Source organism: Leucopleurus acutus (assembly GCF_964270905.1).
Source record: "Leucopleurus acutus genome assembly, chromosome: 7".
Lineage (NCBI taxonomy): Eukaryota > Metazoa > Chordata > Mammalia > Artiodactyla > Delphinidae > Leucopleurus > Leucopleurus acutus.
In genome coordinates, this window is record NC_139150.1 from 82,326,540 (window position 1) to 82,346,795 (window position 20,256).

General features: G+C 36.4%; 1 protein-coding gene across 2 annotated transcripts; it reads left to right on the forward strand.

The window, feature by feature from the left end:
- The first annotated feature begins 85 nt into the window (after positions 1 to 85).
- Positions 86 to 17,103, forward strand: RMI1 (RecQ mediated genome instability 1). Of its 2 annotated transcripts, XM_082842778.1 has the most exons (4): positions 86 to 209; positions 5,260 to 5,316; positions 13,500 to 13,596; positions 14,353 to 17,103. In XM_082842778.1, the coding sequence occupies exon 4, from the start codon at positions 14,389 to 14,391 to the stop codon at positions 16,267 to 16,269; it is 1,881 nt and encodes a 626-aa protein (XP_082698904.1). In that variant the 5' UTR covers positions 86 to 209; positions 5,260 to 5,316; positions 13,500 to 13,596; positions 14,353 to 14,388; the 3' UTR covers positions 16,270 to 17,103. The 2 variants fall into 2 exon arrangements, with proteins under 2 accessions (XP_082698904.1, XP_082698905.1); XM_082842779.1 differs by lacking the exons at positions 86 to 209; positions 5,260 to 5,316 and having other exon boundaries at positions 13,166 to 13,596.
- Positions 17,104 to 20,256: the final 3,153 nt, after the last annotated feature.

Genomic DNA, 20,256 nt, shown 5'->3' on the forward strand with positions numbered 1-20,256 from the left:
TCCAGTTCACGCGCACAGGGAGGGGGCGGGTGAAGGGGCGTCTTCGGGGCCCTGAGGAGTCTTCAGGGTTTGGAGGAGGGGCGTGAGTGCGCGGCAAAACGGGCGGGAAGGAGCAAAAAAGGATTAGGGCGCGCTCCGTGGTGGTTCCCGTTCTCACAGTCGCGAGGCCCAGGAACCAGTGTTGCGCGAGGGGAAGGCGGGACGTCCAGGTCGGTGTTAGGCCCAGGCGAATGTCCCCGTTTCCACAGCCCGCATTCGCGTCTCCTTTCTTCCCCCGTGCTCCCCTCTCGCCCGGGCTGCGGGGCGAGTTGTGTGTAACGGGCCGCGGCGCCCCTCAGGCGTGGCCTGGGCCTGGGGCGCAGCCGGAGGGTCGCGGCCCGCTGTCCGCTGGCGGCTCGGGGTTCCGGGAATTGTTGGCCGTCCCGCTGGGCTGTGGCGGGCGAGCCTCGGAGTCCGGGAGAACTCAGTCCCTTTGCTTCCGGCGCCGAGCCTGTACTCCCGGGGTCTTTACAGGGCTCTCCGTTCTGACGAAACCTTTCGTTTTTCCTTTCTTTTTCTTTCTTTTTTGTTAATGGGACCTGCGATACGAGTATTTTGTAGTGTCGGTGCTGCCGCTACGTGTGAAAAATTTCTGGAAGTATTGCTTTCATGTCCTACAATGAATGCAAATCGCAAAATGCGTTGTAGACATCCGCTTTGTGTTCGTTCACCTCTTTAAAGCGCCCACCGTGTGTCAAGGTATTCGGCAGTGATTAAAACAGACTAAAACCCTCGCCCTCAGATATGTTACCGTTCTAGCGTGTTCAGTTTATATTTGCTTTGTGTGCGGTTACTTCTAAGGCCCCTGTGTCAGGCTTTGATGGTTTCTTCTGTTAAGGCACTTAAGGTCACTCTGAATCGGTGACAAACCTGGGAAATTGCCAGTAACTAGTACCCAGTATCCACAACCTGACTCAGCTCTCCAGCTCTCACCCACAACCCCAAACTTGTGTTCAAGCATAAAAATGTTATAATTTACATGGGATGTAAACCCACCGTTAGAATACACTTTTTTTTTTGTAATTATGAATTTGTGCTGATTCATTCCGCTGTAACTTGATTTTCCTCTTGAATACTTTGCAAATTAGATGTAACCAGCATTTTAAAAAAATGTCTGATTTCCGCCATCTTTTATCTTTTACTTGCTTAATCAGGAAGAGAACTCTTTAGGAGGAACTGAGAACTTCATGAAGCACCAACATTTACTGGCTGGGAGGATAGTTAACAAATACTGTTAGAGCATACTGTCTGGGATTGTGGAGTTTTTAAAAGGCTCTTTGAGTGGTAATATAATTTTTTAATGGCCCCACCATGAAGAATATCATAGCCTTGTTGGGAGGTAAAACTTAACTTGTGTTTGGTTTTACGATACATAGTTTGGATTTTTATTTAATGTTCAGCCAAGAAAATTGAGTGTATGAAGGGGCTGGCGATACTTGGATTGTAGAGATTTAATCTGCCAGTCAGGATTTGCAGCATTTAATTGAATCTGTCATTTAAAACCTGGGACACTTCACTAACACAGATAGGCACATATAGGGGTACTGTACTAATGATGTTTTCTTTCAAGCTAGTATTTCTGTTGCAACCATCATTTTCTGCCTTGATAAACAGTGATGATTGATGAGCAGGAATGCAAAGTAAGCAGCTTTATCTTAAGAACTTATTCCCAGTTTCACTGTCTTCTGACTGGACCCTAACTGCTGAAAGGTCTTATTTCTCTTTTCTAGATGCCATTGTCAGGTTTTTTTTGTTGTTGTTGTTGTGTTTTTTTTTTTTTTTTTGCTTTTTTCTTTTTCTACTTGTTTTCTTCCTTACCTCTTTTAATTTGCTTTATAGGTTTACTGTTTAAATAACAAGAAAGTCTGTTTTTTCCACTATTTTCATTCAGGGACTTGCTCTCTTGAGGAAAGTCTGTCTTTTCACCATCCTTTCATTCTCTATTGTTTTCAGCCAAACTGTTACATCTGTGCTCATTCAAGAACTTACCAACTTGGTTGATACATTGTGGCTCCTGTGTTGAGTAAATAATTGTATGATTATTTGGATTCCTGATGAATTTAGAGCTAGTATTACTTAGCTTGTGGGATTTGCTTTAGATAAACTAATATAATTGAGATTGTACACCAGCGAGCTGGATGATTACTTAAAATTTTATAACTACTATTTTCTGAGTTTGTGCCAGACCTTGTGCTGGCAGTTTAATGCTTATTACAGTTCAGCTAGTAAATTGTGGTTAAGAAAAAGTTAAGGAACACGTCTAAGGTCACATAGCAGAAATGGGATTCAGACTCCTAAACCTATTCTCTGTCTGTCTTTTCCTTACATTAGGTTATGGAGGATCCACAAACAGCTCCACTAATTACTTCTTTCTGATTTCAGTCATTAAATACAAATTTTTTTCCCATAATTTTCAGAGTGCCTTCTCAAAATTCTGGGGTTACCTTAAAGTCATCCCCAAGGAGTTAAAACACAGACTCACCTGTATTTTTTAGATGAAGACAGTGGAAACATGGACTGGTTATAACTTGAGTATTTGTTAGTGCTTTTAAGTCTTAGCTATTGATTGAATGCCGCATACAATGTCCAAAAGGATGGTATCAATACTTCTGCCTCTTTTTCTATTTTTTAAAAAATTGAAATATGTGAGGCTGACTGAAAAGTAACATAAATCAAATTTGCCTAAGTCTTAGTGGCAAATGATAGAATTTTCTTACTCTATTCTCTTCTGCTTAGTTCCTGCAGTCAAGATCTAGAATGTAGATTAGTGTGGTCAGCCAAGTTTAGCAAGCACAAGATGTAAATCAATTTTTAAAAAACATTTTTTTCATGATTATAAAATTAATGGAGATTAAGATGTATGTAGTTTTACATCTGACCTTTTCTCCTAACAGAATAAAAATATGAACATATTTTCATGTCATTAAGTAGTACTTAAAAATGTTTTTTCAGAAGACTATTTCATGGATCCAATGTAATATATTTAATTAAAAAAATTTTTTTTTACTGTTGTTGAACATTTAGATTGTTCTGGTTTTTTTCCAAAGTGTAAAAGCACAGTGATAAACACCCTGGCACATAAAATCTTTGTCCTCATTTCTGATTATTTTCTTAAGATTAAGTTTTGAAATCGTACGGTGTGAACACTTCTTAATGTACAATTTCAACAACGTATACTTTTTCATATTTTTTTCTTGGACAGTGATATTCTTGAGGATCAGGGGCTGTTCTTTATGTATGAGCAGATGAGAAGTTGTGCTGCTGTAGCTAACACCTCCCCTCTGAGTTGCTTCTACCTGCGGTGACTGTGGTTACTCAGTTTCTCAAGAAAGGGAGGAACAAAAACCTTAGGAATTCTCTTGAAGGAGTAGATGCAAGTAATACAATTTACTAAATTATTAAAGGGCTCAGTTATTGAAACCCAGTCTAAACTTTGTAATCCCACATGATAATACTTTTTCCATTTAATTAAAAAATTTAAAAAGCTTTTCTTTTTTACCTGTAGGAAAAAAAAATCCTATTATATATAGAAACATCTTCTTATTGAAATTGTTTTTAACATGCAGTTGTGGGGAGTAAACCATGTTTCAGATCAATATGCCCTCCACTTTACTTACTTTGCTGTTAAATGAAGAATTCTATGTAGCAAATGTGCATTTAGTTATAACATTATTATAAAATTGTAGTATATCATGTAGCTCTGGAAGTGGAAATTTAAATCCTAGAAGGTAGTATTTGGAGAAAATTATTAATTAGAACTGCCACGTGTTTATAGAACAATTTCACCGTGGTTCATTGAGCACTGTTTCTCAGAATTTGTCCCAACTATCATCTGAAAGGAGTTTTGTCACTTGCCGAATGCAACAACACAAACAAGGAAGTGCGTGTTTGAGATAACTACAAAATTAAAAAAATAAAATAAATGAATACATAAGCCTTAAAATATCAGTTTGTAATATTTAAAAATTTTAAAAAACTTTTATGTCATATTTTAGTAGAGTTATAGCAAAAGGAAAAGTACTTAATGATAACACTGTTTTGAAGCTGTTACAAAGATAGATGCAGTAGGTGTTTCTTTGATTTGACGTTGTAAAGGAAATAATTTAGAATATACTAGGTGAGCTTGTCGTTTAAATGAGATCTGAGAAAAGTCTGTTCATTGTAATAGTGTAGTGCTCTTATAGAATGGCCATTTATGAATGAGTTTTATAGTTTATATGCAAGTGGGTATATGTAAATGAGGGACTGGCTTTACTTTCTCTTTTAAGTCGAACAGGGTCTAGAAAATGATATAGAAATGGAGGTTAGCAGAATTTCGTTCTGCGTCTGCTACCATGTATGATCTGTATGTCTTAATCTTCATGCCTGTTTCATTCTCACCCAAATAGATGACAATCCCTACCCTTTCTATCATAAATGACTATTTTGAGGTTTAGATAATATTACAGATGTAAAAGTATGTATTTTGAAAAAGTTTAAAATCTTACAAATAAGAGGTTTTAATTTTTATTAAACCTTTTTCTTCAGTTCTCTGTTTAAACAGCTGTACTGCTGGGATATAGAATTAACACCACTGAAATTCCTTTCTTTCATTTTCTATCCAGCCTTGACCTTTTCAGTTCACAATCAATCAGTCTTTCTTTTTTATTGATTCCTTCATCCTCCTAGAAGCACTAACAGTATTAACTCCTACTGTTTAACAGGTTCAGGTAGAAAATAGCATTTGTGTTAAATGGCCGCATGTAATAATTTAGGGATATATACTGTATACACCGAATAATTTATAGTACAAAACATTCTGCAAACAATTAATTGTGGCATTTATACTTGATAATTCATTTAAATAATTATAACTCTACTGAAAGTACACTGTCTTGATTTCAGTTTACTTAATGACTGTCATCTCATTACTACAACACCTCTGCCAATTAGACTAGGCCCATTTGCCAGTGCTGTGGTGTTTAAATTTTAGTGGAGAAAGTAAGGTAACTTACTATTGAATGAGCACACCTAAGAGCCTTGGATCTAGCTTAATTTTTGAGGTTAAAAAAATGACAACAGATGCGATAAAGTAGCACTTGGGAATCTTAGGTTATAGAAGTACAGATCTCTGTCTTGAGGATAAGATGTCACTCAGCTGTGGCCTCATAATATCATGCTTGGGGATTTTAACATGCCTTATTTTAATTAATTTCATGCTTCGATGTTATTTTGTTTTAGGGTCATCTTTTAAGCATGCAGCTGAACTTTTTTCAATTTGAGAGTATCTTTTAACAGGTGAGTTAATCTATGTTCATTATGATTGCTGATATATTTAGACTTATTTCTACCACCTTGTTTATTCTATTTATAGTGCTTGCCAGTTCCTTTTGTGCCTTCTTTTGGATTGTTTTCTTTATTCTGTGTTTTCCTCAGCAAGTTTGAAAATTAGTTATTAAATATCTATCCTTTTGGTGTTTGTCTTCAGTATTTTTATTGAGGATATAATTTACATTCAGTAAAATTCATGTTCTTTTTTGTATATAGTTCTATGAGTTTTGACAAACATTAGTCACATCATCGCTGCCACCTGTTTCTATAGTGTTGCCTTTTCCATAATGCCATCTTGGACTTATACAGTGTTTGTCTGGCTTCTTTTACTTAGCTCACTGCATTTAACATTTGTCTTAGTCTATTTGGGCTATTGTGACAAAATAGCATAAACTGGGTGGTTGATAAACAACAGAGATTTATTTCTTTGGAGACTGGGAAGTCCAAGGTCAAGGTGATGGCAGATTTAGTGGGTGTCTGATGAGAACATGCTTCTTTGGTTCTTAGATGACAGTCTTTTTACAGTAACCTCCCATGGCAGAAGGGGTAAGTAGCTGTGTGGAGACGTCTCTACTGTTTATTTATTTTTTTGTTATTGGGTTGTAAGGTTTTTTTTTAATTAATATCTTTTCAAAATTCTGACTTTATTTTTATTTATTGATTTATTGATTTATTTTGGCCATGCTGCACGGCATGTGGGATCTTAGTTCCCCAACCAGGGATCGAACCCGTGCTCCCTGTAGTGGAAGCACAGAGTCTTAACCACTGGACTGCCAGGGAAGTCCCATGAGAGGGCTTCATTCTCATAATGTAAACACTTCACAAAGGCCCCACCTCCTAATGCCATCACATTGGGCATTAAGATTTCAACATATGAATTTTCTGAGTGATACCATCTGTAGCAATATTCATCCATGTTATTGCATCTATTAGTTTATTCCTTTTTATTACTGAATAGTATTCCATTGTAATGATGTACAGCAATTTGTTAATCCATTCACCACTTGAAGGACATGTGGGTTGTTTCTAGTTTTTTGGTGATTATGAAAAAAGCTGCTATAAATGTTCACATAGAGATTTTTAATGAGTATACGTTTTCATTTCTCTTGAGTAAAGACCTAGTAATGCTGGGTTGTATGGTGAGTTTAACTTTGTAAGAAAATGCTAAACTGTTTTTCTTCCTAAGAAACTGCTAAACTGTTTTTTAAAGTGGCTGTGTCATTTTGCTTTCCCACCAGCAATGTATGAGAATTCCAGTAGTTGGTATTATCAGTTATTTTTTATTTTAGCTATGCTAATAGATGTGTAATATCACACTGTGATTTCAATTTTGCATTTCCTTAATGTCTTACTCGTTATCTGCATATCTTTTGGTGAAATGTCTATTCAAATCTTTTGTTCTTTTTAAAATTAGTTTGTCTTCCTATTGAATTTTAGAATTCTTTATATAGTCTGGATATAAGTCTTTTGTCAATTATGTATTTCTCCCAGTCTGTGGCTTGTCTTTGTGTGTGTTTGGCTTGTCTTTATGCTCTTAACAGTGTCTTTCACAGAGCAGAATTTTAAAATTTTGGTGAAGCTCAGTTTATTAATTTCTTTCTTTTATGGATTATGCTTCTGGTGTTGTATCTAAGAACACTGTTAAGAAACCAAGATCACAAAGATTTTTCTCCTAACTTTTCTTCCCCTTTAAAAAAAATTGAGGTATAATTGACATATAACCTTTTAGTTTCAGGTATACAACATAATAATTTGATATTTGTATACGTTGCAAAATGATCACCACAGTAAATCCAGTTAACATCCATCACCACTTAGTTACAAAAAAATTTTTTTTCTTGGGATGAGAACTTTTAAGATCTACTCTCTTAGCAACTTTTAGATATGCAATATAGTATTTTAACTACAGTGACCATGCTGTACATTACATTTCCATGACTTACTGATTTTATAACTGGAAGTTTGTACCTTGTGACCCCGTGCACCCATTTTGCCCACCCCCACCCCTTACCTCTTGCGGCTACCAATCTGTTCTCTCTTATATATGAGCTTGGTTTTTTTTTCTCCTAACTTTTCTTATAGATGTTTTATAGTTTTAGTTTTCACATTTAGGTTTGTGGTCCATTTAACTTTTATATATGATTTGAGGTATTGGTTGAGGTTCATAGTTTTGCATATGGATGTTCAGTTGTTTTAGCATCATTTGTTCAAAAGACTATCCTGTTTCCTTTGAAATGCCTTTGCAAAATCAATTGACTATATATGAATGGGTCTGTTTTCTAGGCTGTCTTCTCTTCCCATTGACTGATATGTTAATCCTTTTGCCAATACTTCACTGTCTTGATTACTGTAGTTTATACTAAGTCTTGAACTCAGTGTGAGTCTCCAACTTTTATTTTCTGAAATTACCTTGGTTATTTTAGTTTCTTTGCCTTCCCATGTAAATCTTAGAATCAGCTTGCCATTCTTTAAAAAAAAAAAAAAATGCTGGGATTTTGAATGGAATTGCATTGAATCTATATATCTGTTTGGGGAGAATCGAAACTTGATCATAGAGTCTTCAACACAGCATATCTCTTCATTTGTCTAGGTTGTCTTTGATTTCTTTCAACAGTAGTTTGTAGTTTTCAGCATATACATCCTGCACATATTTTGTTAAATTTAAGTTTTGAGGGCTACTGTAAATTGTACTCTTTGTTCATTGCTCGTACAGTCAAGTCTCATTATTCCTGGTAGTTATGTTCTATATAAAGTCCCTGTGAACACTGAATTAGGGAATACTGAACTATTGTTCCTAGGGGAAAGACAAGGTTAGGTTCCTGTGAGCCTCTGGTCATGACATTTTCACCAACTGATTAGTACATAACCTTGTTTTATTTGTGTTTCTGTTTAAAGACACTTTATTCACTATATGTTGTTGATTCATTAACTGAACTTATGACCAGTGGCACTATAACTAATGCCTGAATGAAGCTTAATCTAACACACAGATTTTACATATGACACATCTCACACAGTTTTCTTATGCTTTGGAACACTAGACAGCACTTCAGAAGTATGCTACGGGGCTGTTTTAAATAGTGAAATCATCAACAAAAAGCACAAAAGTGTGAAAATGTGGCACTAAATAGAGCACAAAAAAGACACTTGCATCTTGCTAACTCATTTATCAGGTGATATAGCTTCTTTGTACATTCTTTGGCATTTTTTCATAAACATTCATGTCATCTGCAAATAGAGGTAATTTTATTTTTTCCTTTTTTTCCTCCTCTACTTCCCTCTTGATTTTTCTCTGTTTCTAAAAAATTATGGTAAAAAACATATAACATAAATTTACCCTCTTAACAGTTTAGAAGTGTACATTATGTATCTTCCTGATGTGGGATAGGGATGCCACAGTCTTAAATGTCTTAAAGAATCGTCTAATCAATCTTGTTTTTAGAGTACCCTTTACTTCCAGGCATACTTAGTATTGCCTTTTGTGGGTTCTGGGTTTTTATATCAGCCATTCTTAATGCCACCTTAGAATTCAACTTTCTAGTGTCTGCTAAATCATGTACTAATCTGTTTGCTTTCCAGTTTCCAAAATTTGTTGCCATTGTTTCTTCTCCCATTTTCTTTGTTCTTAGAATTTTATGACTTTAAAAAAATCTATTATCTGAGTTTTGCGGGGATTATAAGAATGTTTTTTCAATCTTTCATTTTTACCCTTAAACACATAATTTTTATATTTTTCTTATAAAATAGTAAACATAATCAGAATCTCTATTATCCTCCTTGACAAAACATAATACCTTAACTTCCCTCTGAATTCTTTTTGTATTTTCTACATTTTTGTTACCTCAAATTTTAGATCCAGCTTGTTGAATCTTAAGATTTAAAAAAAAAAAGATTTTTTTTCTTTGTCCTTGATGTTTTACAGTTTACCATGCTATGTTTACAGGTGGATTTTTACCTTTGTTGCTTAGCAGTATTGAGCTTTTACACCCTACAGAATCATATCTTTCTTGAATTTTAGAAAAATTTCAGCCATTATTCTTTATTTTTCTATTATGAAAAAATTTCACTTTTATTTATATATTTTTTTCTAGTTTTATTGAGAAATAATTGGCATACATCACCATATAAGTTTAAGGTGTATAGCATTTACATATACTGTGAAAGATTACCACAACAGATTAAGCTAACATCCATCATCTCATATAGATAAAAAGGTAATTGGGCTTCCCCAGTGGTGCGGTGGTTAAGAATCCACCTGCCAATGTAGGGGACACGGTTTGAGCCCTGGTCCGGGAAGATCCCACATGCCACGGAGCAACTGAGCCCGTGTGCCACAACTACTGAGCCTGCGCTCTAGAGCTCGTGAGCCACAACTTCTGAGCCCATGTGCCACAACTACTGAAGCCCACGCACCCAGAGCCTGTGCTCCGAAACAAGAGAAGCCACTGCAATGAGAAGCCCGTGCACTGCAAGGAAGAGCAGCCACCACTCGCTGCAACTAGAGAAGGCCTGCGGGCAGCAACAAAGACCCAACACAGCCAAAAAAAAAAGAAAAAGAAAAAATAAATTCTCCTTGTGATGAGAACTCTTAGGATCTAATCTCTTAACAACTTTCGTATATATCGAACAGCAGTGTTAACTACAGTCATCATGTTGTGCATTACATCCCTATTACTTGTTTATCTTATAATTGGAAATTTGTTCCTTTTGACCACCTTTAACCATTATCTTAAAAAAAAACAAAACTGTTTCCTTCACCTCTTCTATTTTCTTCTGAAACTGATTACTTCAGTGTAGAAGCCTGTTTTCCCTACTTAGCCTTTTTTTCCCTTCTTTGCTTAATTTCTTAAATTTTCATACTCTGTTCTATGTAATTTCCAAAGTTAAGTTTTTTCTTCATTTGTTTTTAGCCTTTTGTTTATCCCATCTACTGAGTTTTAAATTTCTGAGGCTGTTTCCCATTTCCAAGATGTCCAACTGATACTTTTCATAAATGCCTGTTACTGTTTAATTATCTTCTATTCTTCTTTAAGGATTAGTCCTATTTTTAAAGTGTATTTAGTATGCTCAAAGACATTTTAAAAATATTTAAGATTATTTTAAAAATATTTAAGATTCTTCATTTAAAAACAGATTTCTCTAGGTATAAATTCTCCTGTTAGTTGTGTCTGCTGATGTGGCTTATGGTGGTGATTTTCCTTAAATATGTTATAATTTTGGTTTGAGAGCTCATGTTGGATAGAGGTTTTTCCCATGTGTGTTTTTCCCTTTTGTGTTTTTTTGGAGTTGCTTCAACCTGACCCTCTGGCTGGCATAGCTCTAGATCAGCTGTGTCATTAGAGACTTGGGTTTTTATGTGAATAGCCTAGTTCTGGACCATGCTATATGTACTATACAAGTTATGTAGGCCTCATTTCCATTCTTAGGTTATCTCTGTTTCCTCCATAGGCCATAGGTAGGTATTGAGTGGAAGATTTTTTTGGCCCAGTTCTAGCAAGTAGTCTGTTCTGGTCTTCTGACCTATAATTGGCACACTGGACCCTTAAACTTAAAGCCTTGGAGCTTTAGCCTGAAGTCTCCTTTTCCTGGTGGCTTTAAATCAGCACTAAAACTTTAGGTTTCTCCTCTGTTCCTAGCCCACAAGACTTTTTAAAAAATTAATTACTTATTTTTTATTTTTGGCTGCGTTGGTTCTTTGTTGTTGTGTGCGGGCTTTTCTCTAGTTGCGGTGAGCGGGGGCTGCTCTTTGCTGAGGTACACGGGCTTGTCATTGCGGTGGCTTCTCTTGTTGTGGAGCATGGGCTCTAGGCACGTGGGCTTCAGTAGTTGTGGCACACGGGCTCAGTAGTTGTGGCTCGCAGGCTCTAGAGCACAGGCTCAGCAGTCATGGCCCACGGGCTTAGTTGCTCCATGGCATGTGGGATCTTCCTGGACCAGGGCTCAAACCTGTGTCCCCCGCATTGGCAGGCAGAGTCTTAACCACTGTGCCACCAGGGAAGCCCTGGCCCACAAGATTTTGCTCTTTGTTACTGAGTGTAGCTATGTATTTAAAGTTTTATCTAGTTTCTTGTATATCCTTCTAGAGGTCCTTTATGTATAAAGTAAATAAGAATGTGCTTATTTTCCTTTCTTTTGTACACAAAAGTTAGCACACTGTGTTTTGCTTTTTTTAGCCAGAAGTTAGAAAATATTTCCATTTGATAAATCAGAGGACTCATGTAGAGATTGTTGGTTTCTTTGTTAAAGAGACATGCCGATTTGACTCTGCATGGTTTATTTTTATCACTATGGGCAGGGACCTATCCTACCTTTGAATTTTTACATTGTTTTTCACATGTAATTTAAAAATTATATATCTGTACGCTCAATTATTTTCTTCAGTGTAAAGATTTATCAGTTTGGTAGTTATGACCTTCTTAATTCCTCCTTTAAAATGTTATTCTTGTATTCCTCACAATAACTAACTCTTCCTTTAAATTTTAACCATTTGTTAAATTAATAATGTGACCACTTGTTTAGGGTCACAGAGTTTGTAAGTGAAAGATAATTTGGCATCACACTTGCACTCTGAACCGCTAGATTATATACTGGCTCTCATTTGTTTTTTTATTTCTTTTTTTTTTTTACACGATAAGGGGGTTTTACTTTTATTTATTTTATTTTTTTATTTTTTATTTTTTTGTGGTATGTGGGCCTCTCACTGCTGTGGCCTCACCCGTTGTGGAGCACAGGCTCTGGACGCGCAGGCCCAGCGGCCATGGCCCATGGGCCCAGCCGCTCCGTGGCATGTGGGATCTTCCTGGACCGGGGCATGAACCTGTGTTCCCCTGCATCGGCAGACGGACTCTCAACCACTGCGCCACCAGGGGAGCCCCGGGTTTTACTTTTAAATGACTATCAGTACACCAAATAACAACATGTAACAAATTCTTGTCCTCTAGTAATTTTTATTAAAAGATATTAAAAGCAGCCCAAACAATTATACTAGTATTCATTGTTCTAACCTTTAGCCAGAAAAGACTGTTTTAAGGCTGGATGCTGCTTAGTACAGGTTACAAATAACTATTTACTATTTTTTGATAGATAAATCCCCTGACCTTCACAAAGCTTTAGGGGGAAAAAAATGAATCCCTTTCTTCTTAAAAAATTAAAAACAAACAAACAAAACTACATCTACAAAAGAAGAAGTCAGTATTGATATATATGTTGCTTTAGCTAAAAGATATGGGAAACCAGACAATATATGCCTATTAAATTTTCTAAGAAATGCAAGGTTAAAAAAATGAAATCTTTGGATAAGCTTTAAGTTTTTACAAGGGAGCTAGATTTGCTATTTTCCAAAAAGTGAGAGGACCTACTATATAATATACAGAGATAATTTAATGCCTTTTCACAAGAATGTAACTTGAGCTTTGTTAGAATTTCATTTTCCATGAAGGCATCTAAAATGCCAGTCCGAGGAACAGAGCTTCTTCCCCTATGCATTTATGCAGTAGTTTTCATGGATCTCTGGCTAGATGTAGCAGACAAAGGCCAAGAGGTTATCTAACACTTTCATCCCTGTTTTGCCAGAGGTAGATCTGGAGAATGGTCATTACCTGGGTCTCTTTTTCCACCCCAGTGCTGCCCCTGCCATGGAATCCCAGAGCTCCAGCTTCTCTGGCTTTGAACCTTTCTCCCTCTGCAGTTGGTACTGTTCAATTTCAGTTTCAGCTGCTTTGGTCTGCTTCAGCCTCAGGTTGCTTGTGGGCCTCGGACGCCTTTTGGGTGGCCTGCTTCTGGCCTGCAACCATTGCTGGGGCCTAAGTGAGCAGCCTAAATGATTGGATTGCCACCTCGGGTCAGCTGATTTGTGCCTATGCTGGTGCTCTGCCCGCCATCTTCTCCTATCCTTTAATTTTCACAGTAGCCCTATGAAGTGAGTATAAAGGGAAGGAAACAAGCTAAGGTAGAATGTCTGAGTTTCTCGTGGTAACTTGCTTTTGTTTATTTCATTCCAAACCTCATGTTTTTATTCTGTACTACCTCTACTCTACCCTGATTGATAATAGGAACCTTCAAACCATACCATCAGACTTTTCACTTATGAAAATAGGCCAGTGATTCTTTCCACAGCTTCCCCTTATAACCCTTACTGCTTCTTGTCTTAGCTCTCAGGGCCATTTCTGAGCAATAGAGGTTACAAGTACTCCACTGAACAACCAGTTCCAAATCCCGTCCTCAAATCCTGTGCTTCTGTTCCAAATGGTAAGTTTTCTTACGGGCATGTTAAAACTTTTATAAATTTGAACTCTTAGATATCTTCATCTGTAGAAGGAAAAAATATACTTTTGTGAAAAAAGGTTAGTCTTTAGTGTTTGGCTACTTTTTTATCATACTGAGAAAATCAGAAGTATATTTACCTGATAGGACTGTTGAGAATTATTTAGCCAAACAAATAAGATGCTTTACATCAGCTCAGAATCTATTGTTACTTGTTATAATTTTATGGAATACAATGGTATAAGTTTTAATAGAGTATGAGTTATAGATATAGAAAGGACCTTAGTAAATATTGTTTCCTAGCTAAATTTTAAATGATTAGAATCTGATTATTAACATAAATACTAATTACTACAGGTATTTCGTAGGTCTGACATTATGCTTTACAAATGTTAATCATGTAATCCTCACAACAACTGTGTTAGATAGGAGGTGGTACTGACATTTTACAGATGAAAAAATTAGGTTAGAGAAGTTAAGAAATTTATACTAGATCACAGAACTTAGAGTTTGAAGAGCTAGCCTTCAAACCTAGGTATATCTTGTCTCAAACCTTTTGCTTTTCTTATTTTACCATCTGATTACTTGTGGCATTTGAAGTTTTGCCATGTAGAAAGTCAAAGAATTATAAAGGTGCTGAAGAGAGAAAAATCTAAAAGTTTGATTACTCCTGTTTGTGCATTGTACAGAATTATAGAAACTAGATGTACTGAATTACCATAATTTTTTTTTTGTTTTCAGGTAATAGATGCCTAATATTTCTTTTATATAAAAGAAATGAGTATAGCTAGTATTACATTAAGAGTTGAAACCTGGCTTTTAGCTACATGGCATGTTAAAGTGCCTTTAATGTGGCTGGAAGCTTGTATTAACTGGATCCAAGAAGAAAATGATAATGTTAATTTGAGTCAGGCACAAATGAATAAACAAGTGTTTGAGCAATGGCTCCTTACTGATCTGAGAGATTTGGAGCATCGTCTTTTACCTGATGGCATTTTAGAAGTTCCAAAAGGAGAACTGAATGGATATTTTGCTCTGCAGATTAATTCATTGGTTGATGTAAGTCAACCTGCGTATGCCCAGATACAAAAGTTGAGAGGAAAGAATACAACCAATGACCTAATTACAGCTGAAACACAAGTAACCCCAAAACCTTGGGAAGCAAAGCCTTCACGAATGTTGATGCTACAGCTTACTGATGGAATTGTACAAATACAGGGGATGGAATATCAGTCTATTCCAGCTCTTCATAGTGATCTTCCTCCAGGTACAAAAATTTTGATTTATGGAAACATTTCTTTCCGTCTTGGTGTTCTCTTATTGAAACCAGAAAATGTGAAGGTGTTGGGAGGAGAAGTAGATGCTCTTTTAGAGGAATATGCCCAAGAAAAAGTTCTTGCAAGATTAATTGGGGAACCTGATCCTGTAGTTCCAGTCATACCAAATAATTCTAACCAAAGCATCCCCAGAATTACAGATGTTCTACATCCTGCGTTAGGACCTTCTGATGAAGAACTCTTGGCAAGTCTTGATGAAAACGATGAGCTTGCAGCAAATAATAACACCTCTTTGGAAAGAAGTTGTTTCAGCACAGGTAGTTCTTCAAATACTGTTCCCATCAGACAGTCAGATTTTGAACCAGGACTTGTTATTTCTCCAAGATCAAAGGAGAAACCACAAAACCAGTCTATGCTTTTTACTGATGAGGAATTAGATGACTTTTCATTGGAGGAGGCCTTGCTTTTAGAAGAAGCTGTCCAGAAAGAACAAACAGAGACCAAAGAATTACAGCCACTGACTTTGAACAGAACTGCAGATGAAAGTATAGAGAGATTTTCACATAGATCTAATACTCTGAATAATTTTTCTTTGATTTGCAAAAATGGAAATAATAATTGGAATGAAAAAAATTTATCTGAGCAAATAACTAATGAAGACAAATCTTTTAGTTGTCCATCTGCTAGAGACCAAAACAGTAGTATTGTTTCAGTTAATCATAATGTACCCCTACCCCATAATTTTACAAATAAAGATAACAACTCAGAGACATATAATAAAATAAAACAAACCAGCAGTTCAGATGGACATTCCTTAAATAATAAAATATTAAACGGAGAGCTGGTCAATTATGTACCAAAAAGTTGTTCACACATTTCTAATAAAAATGAGCACCACTTACAGACTTGTTCTTCAAGATCATCAGAGAATAGCACTAATCTTTCTATCACCATGGATTTATATTCTCCACCTTTTATCTATTTGTCTGTTCTAATGGCCAGCAAACCAAAGGAAGTTACAACAGTGAAAGTCAAAGCATTTATTGTAACCTTAACTGGAAATCTCTCAAGTTCTGGTGGCATTTGGAGTATAACAGCAAAAATTTCTGATGGTACTGCATATCTAGATGTAGACTTTGTAGATGTAATACTTACTAGTCTGATAGGGTTTTCAGTACTAGAAATGAAACAGTTAAAAAAGGATCCTTGTAAATACCAAAAGTTCCTGGAAGGTTTGCAGAAATGTCAGAGAGATCTAATAGATTTGTGCTGTCTAATGACTATTTCATTGAATCCCTCCTTGTCTAAGGGAACGGTACTGGCATTACAAGATGTTAATGTGGAACACCTTGAGAACCTAAAGAGGCGAGTAAAGAAATAATTTACTAGCAAACAATTTAAAAAAACAAGGAAATATTTAGAATTAAATTTGTCCTTTTACTTTTCACAACTTTCTTTTTGTAAAAGGGGAAAAGGAAGTTTCATAACTGATTTCAGTCTAATTTTAAAATGTTTAATTATGTTTGTGTATGTAAGTTTTTTAAATAAATTTTTTATAGTAACTGCTGAAGCAATTTGATGACCCACTGTTGTTGAGAAATTTTGTTTTCCACTTGTTATTTCACATAAGGTGACTGCTAAAGTACTGTATTGGTGTTTACTGATGAATCATACTGTTGAAAATTAACAATTACAAATAGGTAGTTGAGTACTTCTAATATGTAGAGTACCCCAAAAGATTTGTTTATATTATTAGGAAAAAATGTAAATCCAGTGGATTAGAATGTCAGACTCAGATACAAATTGTTTTGCTGGTTTTTGTTTTGCTGATTGGAAATATTTGGTATTTTTAAAACAAATACTATCTTAACTAGATACCATTTCAGAGATTATATTGAATAGTTAAAAACCTTATTTTCAACGATAATCTATTATTATTAAGAAGATCCAGTAAGTATTTCATTTTTTTTTCTGGATTAAAATAAGGTATTTACACATGTCTTTAGTTATTTCCTTTCTTTTTTTTTTTAATTTATTTTATTTTATTTATTTTTGGCTGGGTTGGGTCTTTGTTGCTGCACGCGGGCTTTCTCTAGTTGCGGTGAGCGGGGGCTACTCTTCGTCGTGGTGCACAGCTTCTCATTGCGGTGGCTTCTCGTTGCGGAGCATGGGCTCTAGGTGCGCGGGCTTCAGTAGTTGTGGCACATGGGCTCAGTAGTTGTGGCTCGTGGGCTCCAGAGCACAGGCTCAGTAGTTGTGGCACATGGGCTTAGTTGCTCCGCGGCATGTGGGATCTTCCTGGCCCAGGGCTCGAACCCGTGTGCCCTGCATTGGCAGGCGGATTCTTAACCACTGCACCACCAGGGAAGTCCCAGTTATCTCCTTTCTGAATTAGGTGTACATGTAAGTTCTTCCTTTAGTTTTGTTGGAAGTGCTGATTTCTTTTTTAGGGAGATTGTTCCCCCCGGCCTCCCACCCCCACAAAAAAAAACCAGAAGGGAGACTGTTTCCCACTTTCCCACTTGGCTGTTAAAAAGTCACATTTGAAAGGTAAAATTATTTTTATTATTCTTTTGTTTTTAAAAAAATCTAAATTAAAGTATCTTGAATTTTAAAACATTAAACAAATACTTAAATAATAAAATGAAGACACTGTGTTTTTAGTTAAAATGTAATAGGAAAATATCTGGAAGTAAGATAAATACATATATAAAAATATGATATGGATATAGTAGAAAAATATTCTAAAATCTTTTGTCATTATTGCTTGAAGGATGATAATCAGAGTTCAAGGCACAATCCAGATTTTGCTGCTATATCATCTGATAATAACCACTTCTGTATACTTGCATAGCTCTTTTACTACATGAGATCTAAATGGATGTTATCTTTCATTATCTTTCTTGTAAATGTTCTCCTGTACTCTATCTCTTTGAGTAGTGCTGGAAAACTGGGATTAAACCTTATTTTCTCTTCATATTCTGTCACTAAAGACTGGGTATAGTACTTTACCATATCAGTCCATCCTTCTAATTGGTGCTTTAATTCTGGCTCTAGTTTTCTCTGGCCTTAAGTATTCCAGTAGTTTTACTAATAGGCCTGTGCCTTATTTTGCCCTTAAGCCTTTTCCCGTAATTCTTCCTGAATGATCTTTCTTGAATAATAAATTTCTTGTTTTCTCTTTGTTACCCTTAAATAACAACCTCCTCCTATCCGCTTACCTACAGGGTGAAGTCCAAACTCTTCATGTATAGTATGTAAGGCCTTTTGCAATCTGACTCTTGCCTTCCTTTTCAGCCTCATCTTGCCTCCTTACTCTTTTTTTTTTTTAATAAATTTTTATTTATTTATTTTTGGCTGCGTTGGGTCTTCGTTGCTGCGCACAGGCTTTCTCTAGTTGCGGCGAGTGGGGACTACTCTTTGTTGTGGTGCGTGGGCTTCTCATTGCAGTGGCTTCTCCTGCTGTGGAGCACAGGCTCTAGGTGCGTGGGCTTCAGTTGTGGCACATGGGCTTAGTTGCTCTGCGGCATGTGGGATCTTCCCTGACCAGGGCTTGAACCCGTGTCCCATGCTTTGGCAGGTGGATTCTTTACCACTGCGCCACCAGGGAAGTCCCATTATCTCATTATTCACCTACCTGGTCTGCCACTAAATTTTAGTCATAGTTCTCCAGATGTGGGGAATATACCTCATGCATGGCTCATAGTAATACCGCTACCTCCCATATTCATTTGTATTTCCACTCAGCTTAAGCTTTAAGCTTTTTTAGGTGCCCACTGAAGTGTTTCATGAATTCCCCTGCCCACTTCCATGCCCTCTATACATTGTACAGACTAATATTATATATATTATTGTACTTATTTGCTTCCTTTATTTTACTGCTATATTTCGGGCAGAATAATTCTTTGTTGTAGAGAGCTGTCATGGGCTGGCCTCTACCCATGTGATGTCAGTAGAATCCTTCCATTTGTGACAACCAGAAAATATTCCCTGGGAGACAAAACTGCCCTTGGTTGAGAACCATTGCTTTAATGGAATATAAGCGGCTTGGGGGTATGGCTAAGTGATTTATCTTTGTAACTCCAGTAAGTATTTATTGTTATTACAAATGAATCAACATATCTGATCATCTGCGTTCCCTTGCTTAATATCTTTTAGTGATTTCTCATCATCTGTTCAATAACATGGTACTTAAAGCCCTGAAACCTCTGCATACATGGCACCTCAAATATCTTCTTCAGTGAAAGAGTAAATTAGAAAAATCTGCCCAATAGCAAAGGGAGACTATAAGAAAACTTGGTTGACTTCACCTAGATTCTAGTAGAGAGGTAAAAAGTTTTCCCTGAGAATTCGTAGCCATAGGTCTGCTCTTACGTGAGGCTAAGCAGACACTCAAGTTACCTGCATGATAATCTCCAACTGAGAATTCAAAAAAGAATGACGCTGTGGGAGGCTGGCAGAAGCAGATGGGAAGGGGAAAACATGGGCATAATCAGATCATCTTTGTGTGCCTCTTAGGAGTGAATCTGCTTTCAGAGAGTACATATTCTTTGCTCCTCCATTCTGTATATCTTACATGTATTGGCCCCTGCCCTAGTCCACCACTGCTTGTGATTGGGTGGGTACATCTGCTCAATTCTGGAGTTAGCAGGCACTACAAGAAATGCTCAGACACTCATGGACAACTGTGTAATATGTGCAAGAGGAAAACAGAAAAGTTTGAAAATATCAATAGGGAATTGGGAATTTTAAAAAACTAAATGACTATAATAGCTAAAAATAAAAAATCAGTGAATGAGTTTAACTCCTGATGAAACACAGCTGAGGATACAGTGAATTAAATTTGGTCAGAAGAAAAAAATTCAGATTAATGTATAGAGAGACAAAAGCATGGAAAAGAACCAGAAAACAGTATAACACCAAGAAGGGCTAACATTAATGTAGCTGTAGTCCTTGAAAGAGAGGAAATAGAGAAAACTTAGAGTTAATGCTTAAGAAATTTATAAAGTTTATGGAAATCAAGCTACACGTTTCAGAAGTCCCACAAACCCCAAGCAAAATATATTCAGAGACAATCATACCTGTGCAAATATTATCAATACCATTGAAAGCTAAAAAAAGAGAAAAAGAGCAGTGAAAGAAGGCATATTTCAAAGGACCAAAAACATGGCAACTGACTAAATAAAGACAGTGGGAATCATGATGGTGTGCTCCTGAAACTTATATGCCAATTTTACCTCAATTAAAAAATTTGGGGATCAGAAGACAATGGGATGGCATCTTCAAAATGATAGAAAAAATAAGTACCAACCTAGAGTTCTGTACAAACCAAAAATGCCCTTAACAGTAAGGGTGCAATTGGTAAAAT

What these genes read in the sequence shown, in the direction of transcription:
- RMI1 (XM_082842778.1), top strand. Translation starts at nt 14,389, where the DNA reads ATGAGTATAGCTAGTATTACATTAAGAGTTGAAACCTGGCTTTTAGCT.